Source organism: Colias eurytheme, chromosome 23, assembly GCF_061535395.1.
Source record: "Colias eurytheme isolate Ceu_HAF_F1 chromosome 23, ilColEury1 Martin Lab GWU primary, whole genome shotgun sequence".
Taxonomy (NCBI): Eukaryota; Metazoa; Arthropoda; class Insecta; order Lepidoptera; family Pieridae; genus Colias; species Colias eurytheme.
Genome location: NC_143002.1, coordinates 7,704,759 through 7,719,487, shown reverse-complemented (window position 1 = coordinate 7,719,487; position 14,729 = coordinate 7,704,759). Strand labels below are relative to the sequence as shown.

At 32.3% G+C, this 14,729-nt stretch overlaps 1 protein-coding gene across 1 annotated transcript in view; it reads left to right on the top strand.

Moving 5' to 3' along the window:
• Octalpha2R (alpha2-adrenergic-like octopamine receptor) overlaps positions 1 to 14,729 on the top strand; it is a 359,405-nt gene that overhangs the window by 103,829 nt on the left and 240,847 nt on the right. Inside the window, exon 2 of the mRNA XM_090115609.1 lies at positions 6,760 to 7,650. Within this exon, the coding sequence (XP_089971735.1) occupies positions 7,144 to 7,650 (507 nt within the window). The 5' untranslated portion in view covers positions 6,760 to 7,143. The remainder of the gene's footprint in view (positions 1 to 6,759; positions 7,651 to 14,729) is intronic.

Sequence of the window (14,729 nt, the reverse complement as noted above, 5' to 3'; positions counted from 1 at the left end):
ACAAGGTCTAATTTCACAAACTCTACACCTTAGTCAAAATATGTGGCTTGGCCGTTCGTTACTACAAGAACTATTGTATAACACAAAAGTAATGAACAGTGAATTAATTTTTCACCTTACGCCGATGTGAATGTAGCGAAATGGCCAAGCCACATATTTTGACTAAGGTGTAGAGTTTGTGAAATTAGACCTTGTAGAGTTAGGGCGTGTAGTGTTAGAAGCTTGGCTCTACATGAGATCTGATAACTTTTTGACAGTGCGAGTCATATGGGCTCGTCTTGGCAACATTTTACATGAAAATGTTTTTAGTGGGATAAATATTTCAGGACAATTTTCACACACGGCACGATCTGATCCCATACTAAGCTTTCGCTTGTGTTATGGAAACCAGATGGCTGATAAACATACATATATAATTTTAAATAAATACTTATATAAGTAGATAATATATCTTCTATGATAATAGAACGAGATTTTTATGAACTTCCACAGATAAACGATAAACATAGTCTTTACGGATATTAAAAATAAGGACTAGAATATTGGTGAAGACCTTTTAATTATTTTTATTAAAAATGCCTTAGAAATTATTGCCATTTTTTATTGCTACACAGTTCAACTAAATAATGTTTCATAGACATTTGCCTGAAAATTACCTATTTGAATTTTTAAACTGAATGTTTATACAATATATAAGACAATATATATTACAAAACATTTAACTAAATTATATTTTTGTTTTAATAATTTTTGGTCACAGACATATTATCTTAACTCAAAACTCAAATTTTCAGTAAGACTTCTTCTAGAAGCACCTTTGAATCGTCATCACATAGTTTTACCATTTACCGCCGGTTAACCCATTTACCTTAAATAACAAAGAAACAAACTCCCAACAAGCCTCCCTTATATTTATCACTATCATTAAAAGTTACATTGAAAATTAGCGAGCAATTACCGAGTCACAGACGAAGTGAAAACAAAACTAATTCTAGTTAGCTGCCAAATATCAGGTGGTTGAAATCCACTGGTTTCAACATTTTCTGTCGTTTTGGCTTTGTGGTGACTGGTGGGACATTTAAATAAATAAATATTTCAGGACAATTTTCACACACGGCACGATCTGATCCCATACTAAGCTTTCGCGTGAGTTATGGAAACCAGGTGGCTGATAAACATACATATATAATTTTAAATAAATACTCTTAAAGATAATTAACACCCAGATACAGAGCAAACATCTATGTTCATCACACAAATATTTGCTCCGGGTGGGAATCGAACCCACGACCTCTGGCTTGGAAGGCAGGGCCACTACAAACTAAGCCAACCGGTCAGTCGAATTAATTCAATGTTGTCTTTTAATTAATACAATCTCAATAACAAACTTAATATTTTTGAATTGAAATTTCGGTGCATTGAGAGTAAAATTTCAAGGTTTCGTCATGGCCACACCGTCACGTCATGGAGTAAGGCGACGATTTTGGTATCCTTGAATCTTGCCAAAGAAGTTTCACTTCTGACACGTGTGCTCGCTCATACTTTTTATTTATTAAAACATTTGTTCTAAACAATAATTCTTTGTATTTTATTCATCATCTACCTTAGGTAGCCTGAAAGAAATCGCTGATTAGCTATAAGGTCACCTTTTGTATTTTACGTCCAATCTGTTTATCAATATATTTAATGTATTTTAATGGTTAATGGTATGGTAGTTACATTAAGAGTGAAATAAATAAATAAACAGTATTTTTTAAATGCCTATTTTACCATATAATAATTAGATTAAAATTTCCAATAAGAAACTGGATACTCTGTTAATAGACTACAGGCTCATGTTGAAAAAGTTATGGGTCATTTGAACCACCAGGTGACGCGTATTTCCAAACTATACATAGCCAGAACGCAACCATAGGAAACTGCTCGTGTATACTTTGTAATGCTGTTTTTAAGTTTGTTATTACAATATATACACGAATTTTGCGTACTGATCGTGTATACTTTGTAACGCGGATGCTTGCTTCTTCGTTCCAAACTATACACGATCAGTACGCAAAATATGTATAACTAGGTAAATATAGCTAAGCACCACTTACGCTTGAGCGAAATAATAAATATATCTATAGGCAATCAAAGACTTGTAGGTACAGCTATATCTATCTACTTTTATTCTTCTTGATTGATTCAGTAAAATATGGAATAAAAATATTATTAGGTAAGCTTAGAAAAATAAATAGGTAACAGATATAAGGGTTACCTATGGGTTAGGTTAGGTTCGTGTTTTTTTTTAACTACAAAAAAATAGGAGCCCCGCGAAGCGGGGCTCCGTCGCCCCGCAACCATCTTCTTCTGGACTTATTAGATTCTTACATTTTAGCACTATTGTCAATTGTAAGTCGTGCAGTATAGTCGGGAACGAAGACACAAGCATCCTCGATACACAAAATATACGATCAGTACGCAACATTATATTATACACAATACACATACATTTTAATGATAAATTTCAAAACAGCAATACAATAATATAAACGCGAGCAATGGAAAGACGCCGCGCTTACTCCGAAACATACACGATTAGTCCGCATGCGTACTGGCACTGTATATTTTGGAACGCTATTCTTACTTACTTCACTACAAAGTATACGCGAGTATTTGCGTACTGCTGTTGTATAGATTGGAAGAACTTTGTAAAAAAGTTATTTCCAAACTATACGTGATTAGTTTCACACCGTTGCGTACTGGCCTTGTATAGTTTGGAAAGACGCCCAGGTGACCTATCTAGAACGATATAAGAGCATAAAATAATAAGATTCAGCACTATGCCGTCACTTGTAAGCTGTCCACCTGAGTGCAGATGAGAATTCGAAAGTACAGGTAGAGATTTTTTCCCCTTGTCTCCATGATTTTTGTACGGCATTGCGGAATAGACAGGTATAATTGCGGAATAATAGATAGGTCACCTGGTGGTTCAAATGACCCATATTTTTTTCAACATGGGCCTGGACTACAGGCCCATGTTGAAAACTTTTATAGACTCTATAAAAGTCATTTAGCCCATACTATTTAATAACATTTAAATTCATTGGCTGCCTCGCATTGCTTCGCGAGTACATTTCAATATTACGAATTGCTTTATGATTAAAAGTGGAAAATGATTGAGAAAAAATCTTAACTTGTTGTTAAACACTGAGTCAAATAAATAAAATACATTTATCGGCAATATATCTCAGCACTATGCAATTTTGTATAATGGTTTATTATTTATCAATAGGTACTCAATTATTACAAATAGGTATGTACCTTTTACAACTACGATATTTATAACTTTATCGACAAGATCGCAGCACTATCAATACGAGTAGAATATATTTTATCAATATCATAATTTTACGTTAAAGTTACTTACAATTTTACTTAAAACAAAATCTTATCATTTTATCGACAATACAACTCTATTAAATCACACAAAATAGTTATTAATTTAAACTACACAGCAATACATCATTTATAATTTTATCGATAAAATATCAATATTTACTATGTATATCTGTCACAATGAACTGAAAACTACACAACACTACTCAATCTAGCAAAAGAAAAGAATACGATAATACCTACAAAATCATACAATTTATCGACAAGATCCCAGCCCTATTGAATCGAGGGCTGTCGCTCAAGCAATTAATTAGTCAACAGGCCACCGAGTGCCCCTTTCAGATTTACTCATCGATTCGTGTAGATCTAGTTTTTCCTCCACCTAGGCCTACATTATAGCTCTGGTCATGGACCCGTTGTTTGTGATGTGAATAATAAATATTAGAAAGAAGTGGTTAATATTTTGGTCTTGAGAGACGTTCTTTCAAAATGTACTATAGTAGATAATAGGTATTCTGTACTATTCTATTAAAAAAAATATAAGAAGTTACTTTAATACGATGTATCTTTTATGGTAGATATAGATAATAAATTAATAAAGATAATCTTATCATGTTTGTTGGACTCGATTTTGTATAGGGACATAGACTACACAAAGTATCAATTGAGATTTTCAAATATTGTATGATTGAAACTGCGCAACGTAGCTAATCTATAATTTTACATATATTTAAAATTTATCATTTCGACTTTATTTTTACTGAAAAATTTCGTTGAATTCCAACATTCCTTCCCAATGCAGTTCACTTCGAAGCCGAGCAATTTGCAAATTGCAGTTTTTCTAGATATTTTCGTTTTCGTTTCGATAGCTCTATATTTAGCATTATTTTTTATTAAAATTAGGCTTACCTACGTAAGTATATTAATCAATTAAGTTTTTTTTTTAAATTTATAATCTAATCAATAATTAATATGCGCAAAAAAAACATCTAGAAGCTACTTATTCAAAAGTTATTTTTGATATTCAATTGAGAAATATTCTTTTTAAACGATTTATTGTAAGTAATTAATTTTTTAATTTATAATTTAATCAATAATTAATATGCGCAAAAAAAAAAAAAACATCTAGAAGCTACTTATTCAAAAGTTATTTTTGATATTCAATTGAGAAATATTCTTTTTAAACGATTTATTGTAAGTAATTAAATTATTCATTAAACATTAAGAAGTATAATGTAACTATTGAAGTTAAAAATATGTATATATACCTACATCTATAGTAATTCTATAGAGCGATGTAGCATCAAGATTAAAGACCTTCCATTCAATAAAAAAGAGCGTGTGGGCTGAGCACACGTGTCAGAAGTAAAACTTCTTTAGCAAGTTTCGAAGATACCAAAATCGTCGCTTTATTCCATGACGTGACGGTATTGTCATGACGCAATCTTGAAGTTTTCCTCTCAATGCGCCTAAAGAAGTTTCACTTCAAAAAAAAATGTGTGCGTGTAATAGTATACACACGTAAGGAGTGAAACTTCTTTATGACCTTATTTTTCAAAAAATAATTTACTATATATGCAACTTTACAGAAATACATCGGTCGAATCACGCGTGGTAGGGATAAGAAAAAGATGGCGCGTAACGGAAAAATGTCACGCGTAACGAAAAAATGTCACTAATTTTTTTTCCAACCCCGATAAAGAAGTTTCACTTCAAAAATCGTAGCCTTGTAACTTACAATATAAAAATAAAACGTCGGTTTTCGTTTTTAATCAATCTCTACTAAAATTCAGTGATGTATAAATTTAGGAGCATTCGTGTCACCTTATCAAGAAAATTACGAAGACCGTTGATTAAAAATCTTTAAATATTTCGCTTTGTAACAAGAACTTTTTTTTACTTTGTTATAGAGGTGAGATTAAACTGTACTTTGCAGAGATATTTTGAATGAAGCATGCTTTTGGATTGTGAAATACAGAATGTGATAAAAAGAAAATAGGTCGACGCAATCGCAGTTAAAAGAAACATAAGTTAAAACTATATGCAATGTACATATATAGTTTTCGTCTCTGTCTATCCTACTAATATTATAAATGCAATTTGTGAGTATGTAACATGTTGATGTTTGTTACTCTTTCACGCAAATACTGAACCGATTACAATGAAATTTGGCACACATATAGAGGGTAACTTGGATTAACACATAAGAAGGTTTCATCCTCGAAATCTCACGTGAACTATAGTACTAAAGTAATTTTTATGGAACTTATCTTATAAGTTACTAGAGGTCCGCCCCGGCTTCGCCCGTGGTACATATTTCGCAATAAAAGGTAGCCTATGTCCTTTCTCAGGTATCAAAATATCTCCATACCAAATTTCATGCAAATTGGTTCAGTAGTTCAGGCGTGATTGAGTAACAGACAGACAGACAGAGTAACTTTCGCATTTATAATATTAGTATGGATAATAAATGTAGCATAGTAAAAGAAGAAACATACTCCAAGAAATAGTTTTCGGAGCCTTGTTTTGAAAGTTCTGATGGATTGTTTTGAAATTCACATTTTTTATCTCCCGTTATTGATTGAAGGAAAACGGAAAATTTATCTAAGAAATATAATTCCAAAATGTTCTTTACAACATCTTGTTCTAAGCTAAGAAAATGAATAGGTTCTAACTAGTCGCTGAAATAAATTAAACATTACTTGTTTTAATGAGAACGCCGAGGCCTTTTTGATATAGGGAATTATATTTTGTAAAACTATACCTGACTTCTTAAATAATCTTAATATATAAATCTCGTGTCACAATGTTTGTCCTCAATGGACTCCTAAACCACTTAACCGATTATGATAAAATTCGCACACCATGTGCAGTTCGATCCAACTTGAGAGATAGGATAGTTTAAACATGTAGGTAACACGGGCGAAGCCGGGGCGGACCGCTAGTCACGTAATAAATATTTATTTATTAAACTGATATCAGTTTAAATATAACTGAGTTTGTAATATTATTATCAATTTTGTCCCATAGACACAAATAAATAATTATAGAGTCGTGTAAATTATAGGTTTACAGCATCAAATTTTAATTTATAAGTGCTTCGACAATTTAAATAACATTTAAAAATATGACTGAGACTACAAACTAAACAAATACTCAAATAATTATGCATTAGATCTGCAAACTTACTGAAGGATACAACTACAACTTTTAAAATATTTGCTCAACTTTCATTATTATTTCTCTACATTTAATGTTTGAAATATTCGCATTTAAATTCACATAAACATGTGCCACGACTATAATTTGAAGATAATCATATGGAAGATAAATATGAGCCATTACAATTTCCTTCGATTGACCATAATTTTCTTGTTCCAGGTACAATAGGGCTGTCGAGAAGTGCAATCCACCGTAACACCGACCCATGACTCAGCACTAACTCATTGCCCATCACACTCAACAATGACAGTCACGTAAACATGTGACACACACCACCAAAATGTTTGCGAAAACAGACAGATTTTGGGATCGTAGAAAGCAAAGAAATTCACGATGATGCCGCGATACCAGTTCTTCGATTCGATCAAATAAACGCTCACGCGATATCACATTAGTTAAGTACCGAAAAGCAATATTAGTTTAGTGTAAATAAGTGTATATAAGTGGACGCAATATTTCGATGTCTAGTTTAAATAAATCCGTTCCTATAGGCAATACGTTATCGGGGGCCAAACGAGTCTAGCTAGATACTGTGGTAGCAAGATGCTTGGCAATAGCACGTTGAAGACAATGAGTTGGAATGCCACAAATTCAAGCTATCTTATACCGAGTTATTTGAGTTCAGAGGAATTTTTCGCTTTGCAAAACGGATCCGACTTGAATTCGACGATCAATGATACGATAAGTCAGTTTGTGTTGAAGGGTTGGTACCCGAGCGGGTATTCGCCGGCGCACATAATAATAGCTTCGGTGGTTGTGACGGTGCTGATGATCATGGTGGTGGTTGGGAACATGCTGGTTATTATAGCTATAGTAACAGAGAAGGCGTTGAAGAACATACAGAACTGGTTCATAGCATCGCTAGCGGTGTCGGACTTCTTCCTAGGTTTAGTGATAATGCCGTTTTCTCTCGCGAATGAGTTAATGGGTTATTGGATATTTGGATTCTGGTGGTGTGAGATACATTCGGCGATGGATGTGTTGTTGTGTACCGCGTCGATCATGAACTTGTGTCTCATATCGCTGGACCGATACTGGAGTATAACGCAGGTGAGACTAGATCTAAAGTACTTAGAGATAATTTGGAAAATCCAAAAGTGCACGCCTCATAATTTTTTTTAATAAATATTTATTAATTATTATTTTTGTTTATTTAATAACAATTAAACCACATCGAATCAGACCCTGAATAATGAAAGGGTTCTATTCCTGAGCATACTCAAGCGTAAGAGAAAAAAAAAGACTCGATTAGTAAAGTATTTCGGTCGCTATCGTGTTAACAAGAAAAAGGATCCGCACATACAGACACACGGACGTCCAAGACAGAACTTTTTTAAACTGTTTTTTAACTAGTTTAAATAACAAAAATGACATCAAAAATATCATGAACGTTAAAAATAGTGTTTTTTCTTAATATGTGTGTGTATGTATTATCTTACAAGTGCAATGTATGATACATAAAGACATTTTAAGTTTGAAAAATCAGATGTTTTGCGCGAAGTGACAGTAGTACCCACCTCAACGCTTCGCTTATGAGGCGTGCAATAGACATATTTAATTTGGTAGCAGAACAAGAATAGAGCAGGAAAATGTAGTTACTTAAAACACGAACATATTATGAAGTAAGAATAGTCCTTACATCAGTTATAAGGTAGATATAAGTTACAGAGAAAGTATAAGTGTAGTTGAAACGATGTTTTTTATGATAGCTCGTACTATCTATGAATTTGTGTTTTTATCTTTTTTGTCCTTTTTTCATTGAGAGAGGTATAATGTATATAAACTTAGATTAGTTAGCGATAACTAGGAGAACAAGGAAGTGAATTAATATTCTTAGTTGGTACTAGAAATATTATAAACAGATGTAAAATTGTAAATGAAAAAAATATGATGGAATATAAAAATGATTTTTGCGTAGCAAAACTAAATCTGTGTACTCTTTTAATATCACAGCTTTCATGAAATTTTTAAATAGATATGCATCGTTTTCTAAAGTCTTGAAGTAAATTCATAATCTCTCTGTATTGTAAAGATTTTTAATAAAACTCGTAATAAATTTAAAAGCACAAACTTTACAACCGCTTGGCGGAAGCGTAATGTATCTTGGTCGGAAAATATATGCACATTTTGCGGAGAAAAAAATATTTTAATTTGAGGAAAGCTTAATTATTTTTACGTTTTATAACATACTTTTAACGTAGGTTTAACCAATACTCAGACTTTTTGAATGTTTTCAAATGTTCTGTTTATCTTCTTCTTCTTATATATAAAAATGAATCGCAAAATGTGTTGGTAAGCGCATAACTCGAGAACGGCTGAACCGATTTCGATAATTCTTTTTTTATTATATTCCTTGAAGTACGAGGATGTTTTTTATGTAGAGAAAACGTAAATATGTACCACGGGCGAAGCCGGGGCGGACCGCTAGTTATTTATATTAATGGATTCGTGTATTGCAACTTCGTCTACTCTGCAAAGGACTTTTTCCATTTTACAACATGTTTCATTGCTGTTTCACTTCTTTGGCTTGAAAATATATTTTGTATTGGACAAAATAAAATTAGATATTTAATTTATAGCATTCAAATCAAAAAATAAATGAGAAATTTTAAGGAATATACAAAATCCCGCCTCTTGATCGATTTTTTTCTATCCTACTCACCAACTTTCGCATTTATAAAAATGATGTATGTGTATGTGTGTATGTTTGTTACTCTTTCACGCAAATACTACAGAACCGATTACAATGAAATTTATCACAAATATAGAGGGTAACTTGAATTAACATATTGGATAGATTTTATCCCGGAATTCCCACGGGAACTAAGCGGATTTTTCTTTGAAAACGCAGGTGAAGCCGCGGACGGAAAGCTAGTTCTAAAATTTCTCAAAATAAAATTTTCAATTCGTCTCAGTCGTTCCTGAGTTCAGCGCGTTCAAACTCATGTTCATAACCACACTAAACGTGATTGTGACACGGAATAACCACAAAAACATGCTCAACGTACACCGTTGTGTATTATCGAAAATTGTACGTAATTTAAAATTACCGAAGTCTACGAGCGTTGAATAATGTAGGGAGTACTGCAATTTCCGCTGTACGTACGCGATACTTTACCGGTATTTCATGTTTTCCCAAACATGTTTTGTGAAAAAGGTAAATCTATACTAATATTATAAAGCTGAAGAGTTTTTTGAACGCGCTTGTATCAGGAACTATTGGGCCGATTTGAAAAATTCTTTCAGTGTTAGATAGCCCATTTATCGATTAAGGCTGTAGGCTATAATATTACCATGCTAAGACCTACAGAAGCGGAGCAATGCGGGTAAAACCGCGGCACAGCTTGTCTACAATAGGTATTTACGTTATAAATATTTTGTACACAATTTACAATTAGTGATACGCGCTTGCATGGGATTAATCTTAGTTGTGAAGTAATGCATTAATGATTAAATAATGACCTCTTATTAGTTCATAAGAGGCACTTACTGCTGAAATTTACTACAGAGATAAAGCCTAGATTAGAAAATAGACTTCTCTCTTCTATTCGCTAGCAAGTAACTCTTATTTTAATAAAACTAGTTTTTAGTAATATAAATTATCTCTTATTTGAAAATAGAAGTTATTTTCCACTCTATCAAAAACAATAGTTTGTTACACACATGTTTTCGTAAACAAAGCCGTGTGCGGAAAGCTAGTAATGACTATTATAGTTTCTAAAGTCTATAATTTCGAAATACACGCCCTAAAACGCAAAGTACTCTATATATACCAGTTTAAAGCGGTATAACATAGATCTAATATTCGCTAGATAGAGCAAGGGATTAAAATAATATTTAGAAAAGTGGGATTGTACCCTAATAATAACGTAAACTCTATGTTTTAGTACGCTATTGTAACCATATAATAATTATGATAGATCTTATTATTTATATCTTCAATATTAAACTAAAAAGATATTTAATTCACATAATATTGTAAATTAGGCAAATATACAAGTCGATTTTTTACATAAAACCAATTGGGTTGTTGAGGAAGTGATTATGAGGAAGAGGAGGAGGAAGAGGAATTTTCAAACGCAAATTTAGGGGATGCGGATGAGGAAGAGGATATTTTTTTGAGGAAGAGGAAGCGGATGAGGAAGCGGAAGAGGAAGCGGATGAGGATGAGGATGATAGGAAATTATAATCGAAATTAAAAAACAAAAACTATTAAAATTAAAAATTAAAACAAAAGCCATTCTCCTGTCTGTACATATTGATGTGGGTTAGGGGGAGGTTAGCTCGCCCGATCGCGAATTTACAAAGCCTCTAGGTACTACTATTTGAGTCACAAGCCGGACTCAGATGAGCTTTTGTTTATGCATATTACTCGAAAAAACCTAATCTATCTCAGTGCCAGAAGCGACATTAGGCGATTTCCACAAAAAAAAAACTAACTGGTAGATATTATGTAAGCTTAAACGACTTTCGATTCATCATTTTGATATCTTTGGTAAAATATGTTTCTTCTGAGTATGAGAGAAAATGTTATATTATTATGTTTAGAGATAAGTGTTAGGCGCAGATAGGTATAAATATGGCGGTAAGACTCTACTCTTGTTCGTTAGTAGAGTCCGACTCGTAACTCAAATACATACATATATTAGTTTAAATAGGCTTTGTAAATTCGCCGCCCGATCGGATCAGCATCCTCATAAATTTCCTCTAAATTTTGAGGAAGCGATAGCGGAAGAGGATTTTTTTATTTTCATTTTTGAGGATGCGGTAGCGGTAGAGGAACCCAAATTATTGCGGAACTTCCGCATTATGAGGAAGCGGAAGAGGAATCCTCAACAACCCTAATTAAACCAATCATATTTAAGGTTTATCTAACAGGTTTAGCAAACGTCCAAATATTATAAACAAAAAACTAGTAAAAGATGTAGTAGTAGAAGTTTAACATGTTTTTTTTTCTAATAAGTAACGTTTAAAGTACAAAGATCATTTATTGCTTGTGATTTTGAAAATACTTACATTTGTATAATTCTTTCAAATATTTTTTTTAACCACATCTAGTGAAATATAATCTGTGTTGCCTCGGACCGGACTTGAAATAAGCCAGATTTAGTGTACTTTGATTTTCCGGCGGTATTGAATATGGCAACCGGAGGCTTTAATACGAATATGAAGATCTTCAAATGAAGATTATGTCTGATTTATTTGAGCATGGAGTTAACGATTTCTTGTATGTAGATACGATATTTATTTATTTGTTTGTTTATTGATTATATATATTATATAGATAGTGCTTTCCGAGTCGGTGGTAAATGTTAAAAATATGTAATGACGATTCATAAGTGCTTCTAGAAGAAATCTAATTGAATAAATAAATGTTTGAGTTTGAGATTTGTCTATAGATACGATATTTATTTATTTATTGAGAGCCATAATATGCCAATATTTTTGTGTATTTAGTTTGTTGCTGAAATTGTTTTATACTGTGTTAAATATGTTTTATTAAGCATACCTTAAGGTATACTTATTTACATATTCGTGGGTGTTGAAACCCTAATAACTAATTATTTTAATGATAATTAATAATTCATGTTTTAAATCTTTAGAAAGAAAACATGAATGATGAAATATTCTGCTAAAAGTTAAATATTTGCTTGGATTTATGATGTTAAACTTTTTCGATTTCAATCAATGATTATATGCTACTAAGATAATATAATGTTCTAATAATAATAAAACAACGTTTCATTAATATGAGGCTTTGTTGAATGGTATAAACCGATTTCAAATATTACCTGTATGTTTTATTTATACTCCTAAACCGATTGTGATACAACTGCACTGACGTTTTCAGTAAATTAAGCAATTTCTTTTACTTGGATAACATCCAAATCTTTTCATACGAAATTCTAAACTAACATTAAACCTTTTCCTTTAAAAAATTCTCATAAAAACCTTACCTGCTTTTGTGCAGTCGGTAAAAATAGATTAATAATCAATTGGTTCAGCTTTATTTTTTCGATAGGGAATCGAATTAAATTCTTCTATTGTGTGTTCGTGAATGAATGAATATTGCAGTAACACAGGTCAATGAACGTTTAGAATTTAATAACGTTTTGTTATTTTATTCGATTAATCTTTGGTTTTCAATTTATTGGAAACAAAGTTTATTTTTATATCGTTTTAATATAACTGTGTGGTTTGTGTATTAAAATAGCGTGTTTTTAAGATCAAGGATGTTATTAATTTATAGTATGTGCATGCATAGTTTGTGTGGCATTCACAGTAACTCACAAATGTATAATATTACTATAACTTTTCGCTTGCAGCTTTGCCGGTATAGTTAAAGAAAACCACGCAGAAATCCCGTTCCCGTGAGATTGTCATGATAAACTATAATATATGTTAATTCAAGTTGCCCTTTTATATGTGTGCCAAAAACGATAATCGGTTCAGCAGTTCGCGTGAAGGAGTAACAAACAAACAAACAATTTGAAGTGTTTAAACAGTTTTATTATTGCATGACAAGACAATGGATCAAATAAGCATTCTTGATTGCTAACTTCTAACACAAGTAAATAGTTATTTCAAAGACGCAGATTAATAATATTGCCACAGATAATATAGGACTATACTAGAGATTTCCTACACCAGTATTCAAGCTTGGTGAAATGCACCGAAAATCCATATAAGCTCTTCAAACTGCATTCTTAGAAGGAATTGAAGCTAGGAATTGAGCTCGAGGCCGCTACCGTGTTTGCGTCTAAATATTTATCGACTGGAAATTGAGACTTCTTATAGTAGTATTACTTCCAGTGTGGGAATGTGATGGCGCTACACGATCTATAGCGCTGTCTTTTTTCCACACTGGAAGTAATACTGTTTTAAGATGATACGGGAGCTGGATGCGTGGATACATTGGTTTTTATTGTCTCATAGGAATGGCGTTTGGGATGATATGGCTTGGTAATGTTACATTGTGAATAGTTTTGAAATGTATATAGAGTAACTAGGTGTATTGCATTTTCACATCTTTACAATTTTATATGTTGCAAATGAAGTGTTAATATTCAGTTTATTATACAAGTTATAAATTATTTAAATACTTACTTTCTCCCATATAAAAAGTACATGTTTTTCGTTCTTTTAGTCTTATAAATTTACGCGATAGTTTATAAAAATGTAAATATGTTAATCTGTAACGCGAAAACCACTGAATTGCTTTTGATTCTAGTTCTTTAGTTTATGCCAGAATAATACATAACCTAATGAAATACTTGCTTTTGCTTGCAGGTTTGCCCGTAGATGAAACTGCTCATCACATCTTACTAGTATATTTAATAACTAAAACTAGCCCTGCGGTTTTACCGGCATTGCTCTTCTACTATTGTTATCAGCGTGATGATATACAGTGTGTAGCATTCCTCGATAAATGAGCTATCTAACACCGAAAGAATTTTTCAAATCGGACCAGTAGTTCCTGAGATTATCGCATTCAAACAAACAAACAAACTCTTCAGCTTTATAATATTCTTATAGATATAATCGATCTACATACTAAAATTCCATCCAAGTCAGTTTTTCCAAGAAGTTCATATCTTCACATCTACCGAATATTCTGATATATAATATAGAATGATCGTTCCATTAGAATACGAACGGTTTCAACCAATTTGAATATCCTTTCGAATAGTTGATATCTGAATTATTTCTCCTCCAAACATATCATTGGTATCAAATAGTAACATGTAGGCAACCTACTTCTTTCTATAATATAAAAATGCATCGTAAAATGTGTTGGTATGTTGTTGGTATTTATATGTTGGTACTCGAGAATGGCTGAACCGATTTCGTTAATTATTTTTTTATAATATTCCGTAAAGTAGGTACGAGGATGGTTTTTATGGAGAGAAAACGTAAACTTGTACCACGAGCGAAGCCGGGGAGGATCGCTAATAGGTATATTATAAATTCGAGAATTTGTATGTTTGTTTGTTACACCTTCACGCAAAAGCTACTGAACCGATTTCCATGAAATTTGGCACACACATAGTCTAACTTGAATTAACACAATAAAGAATAGTTGTTATCCTAAAAATTCCATGGGAACGGGAACTATGCGGGATTTCCTT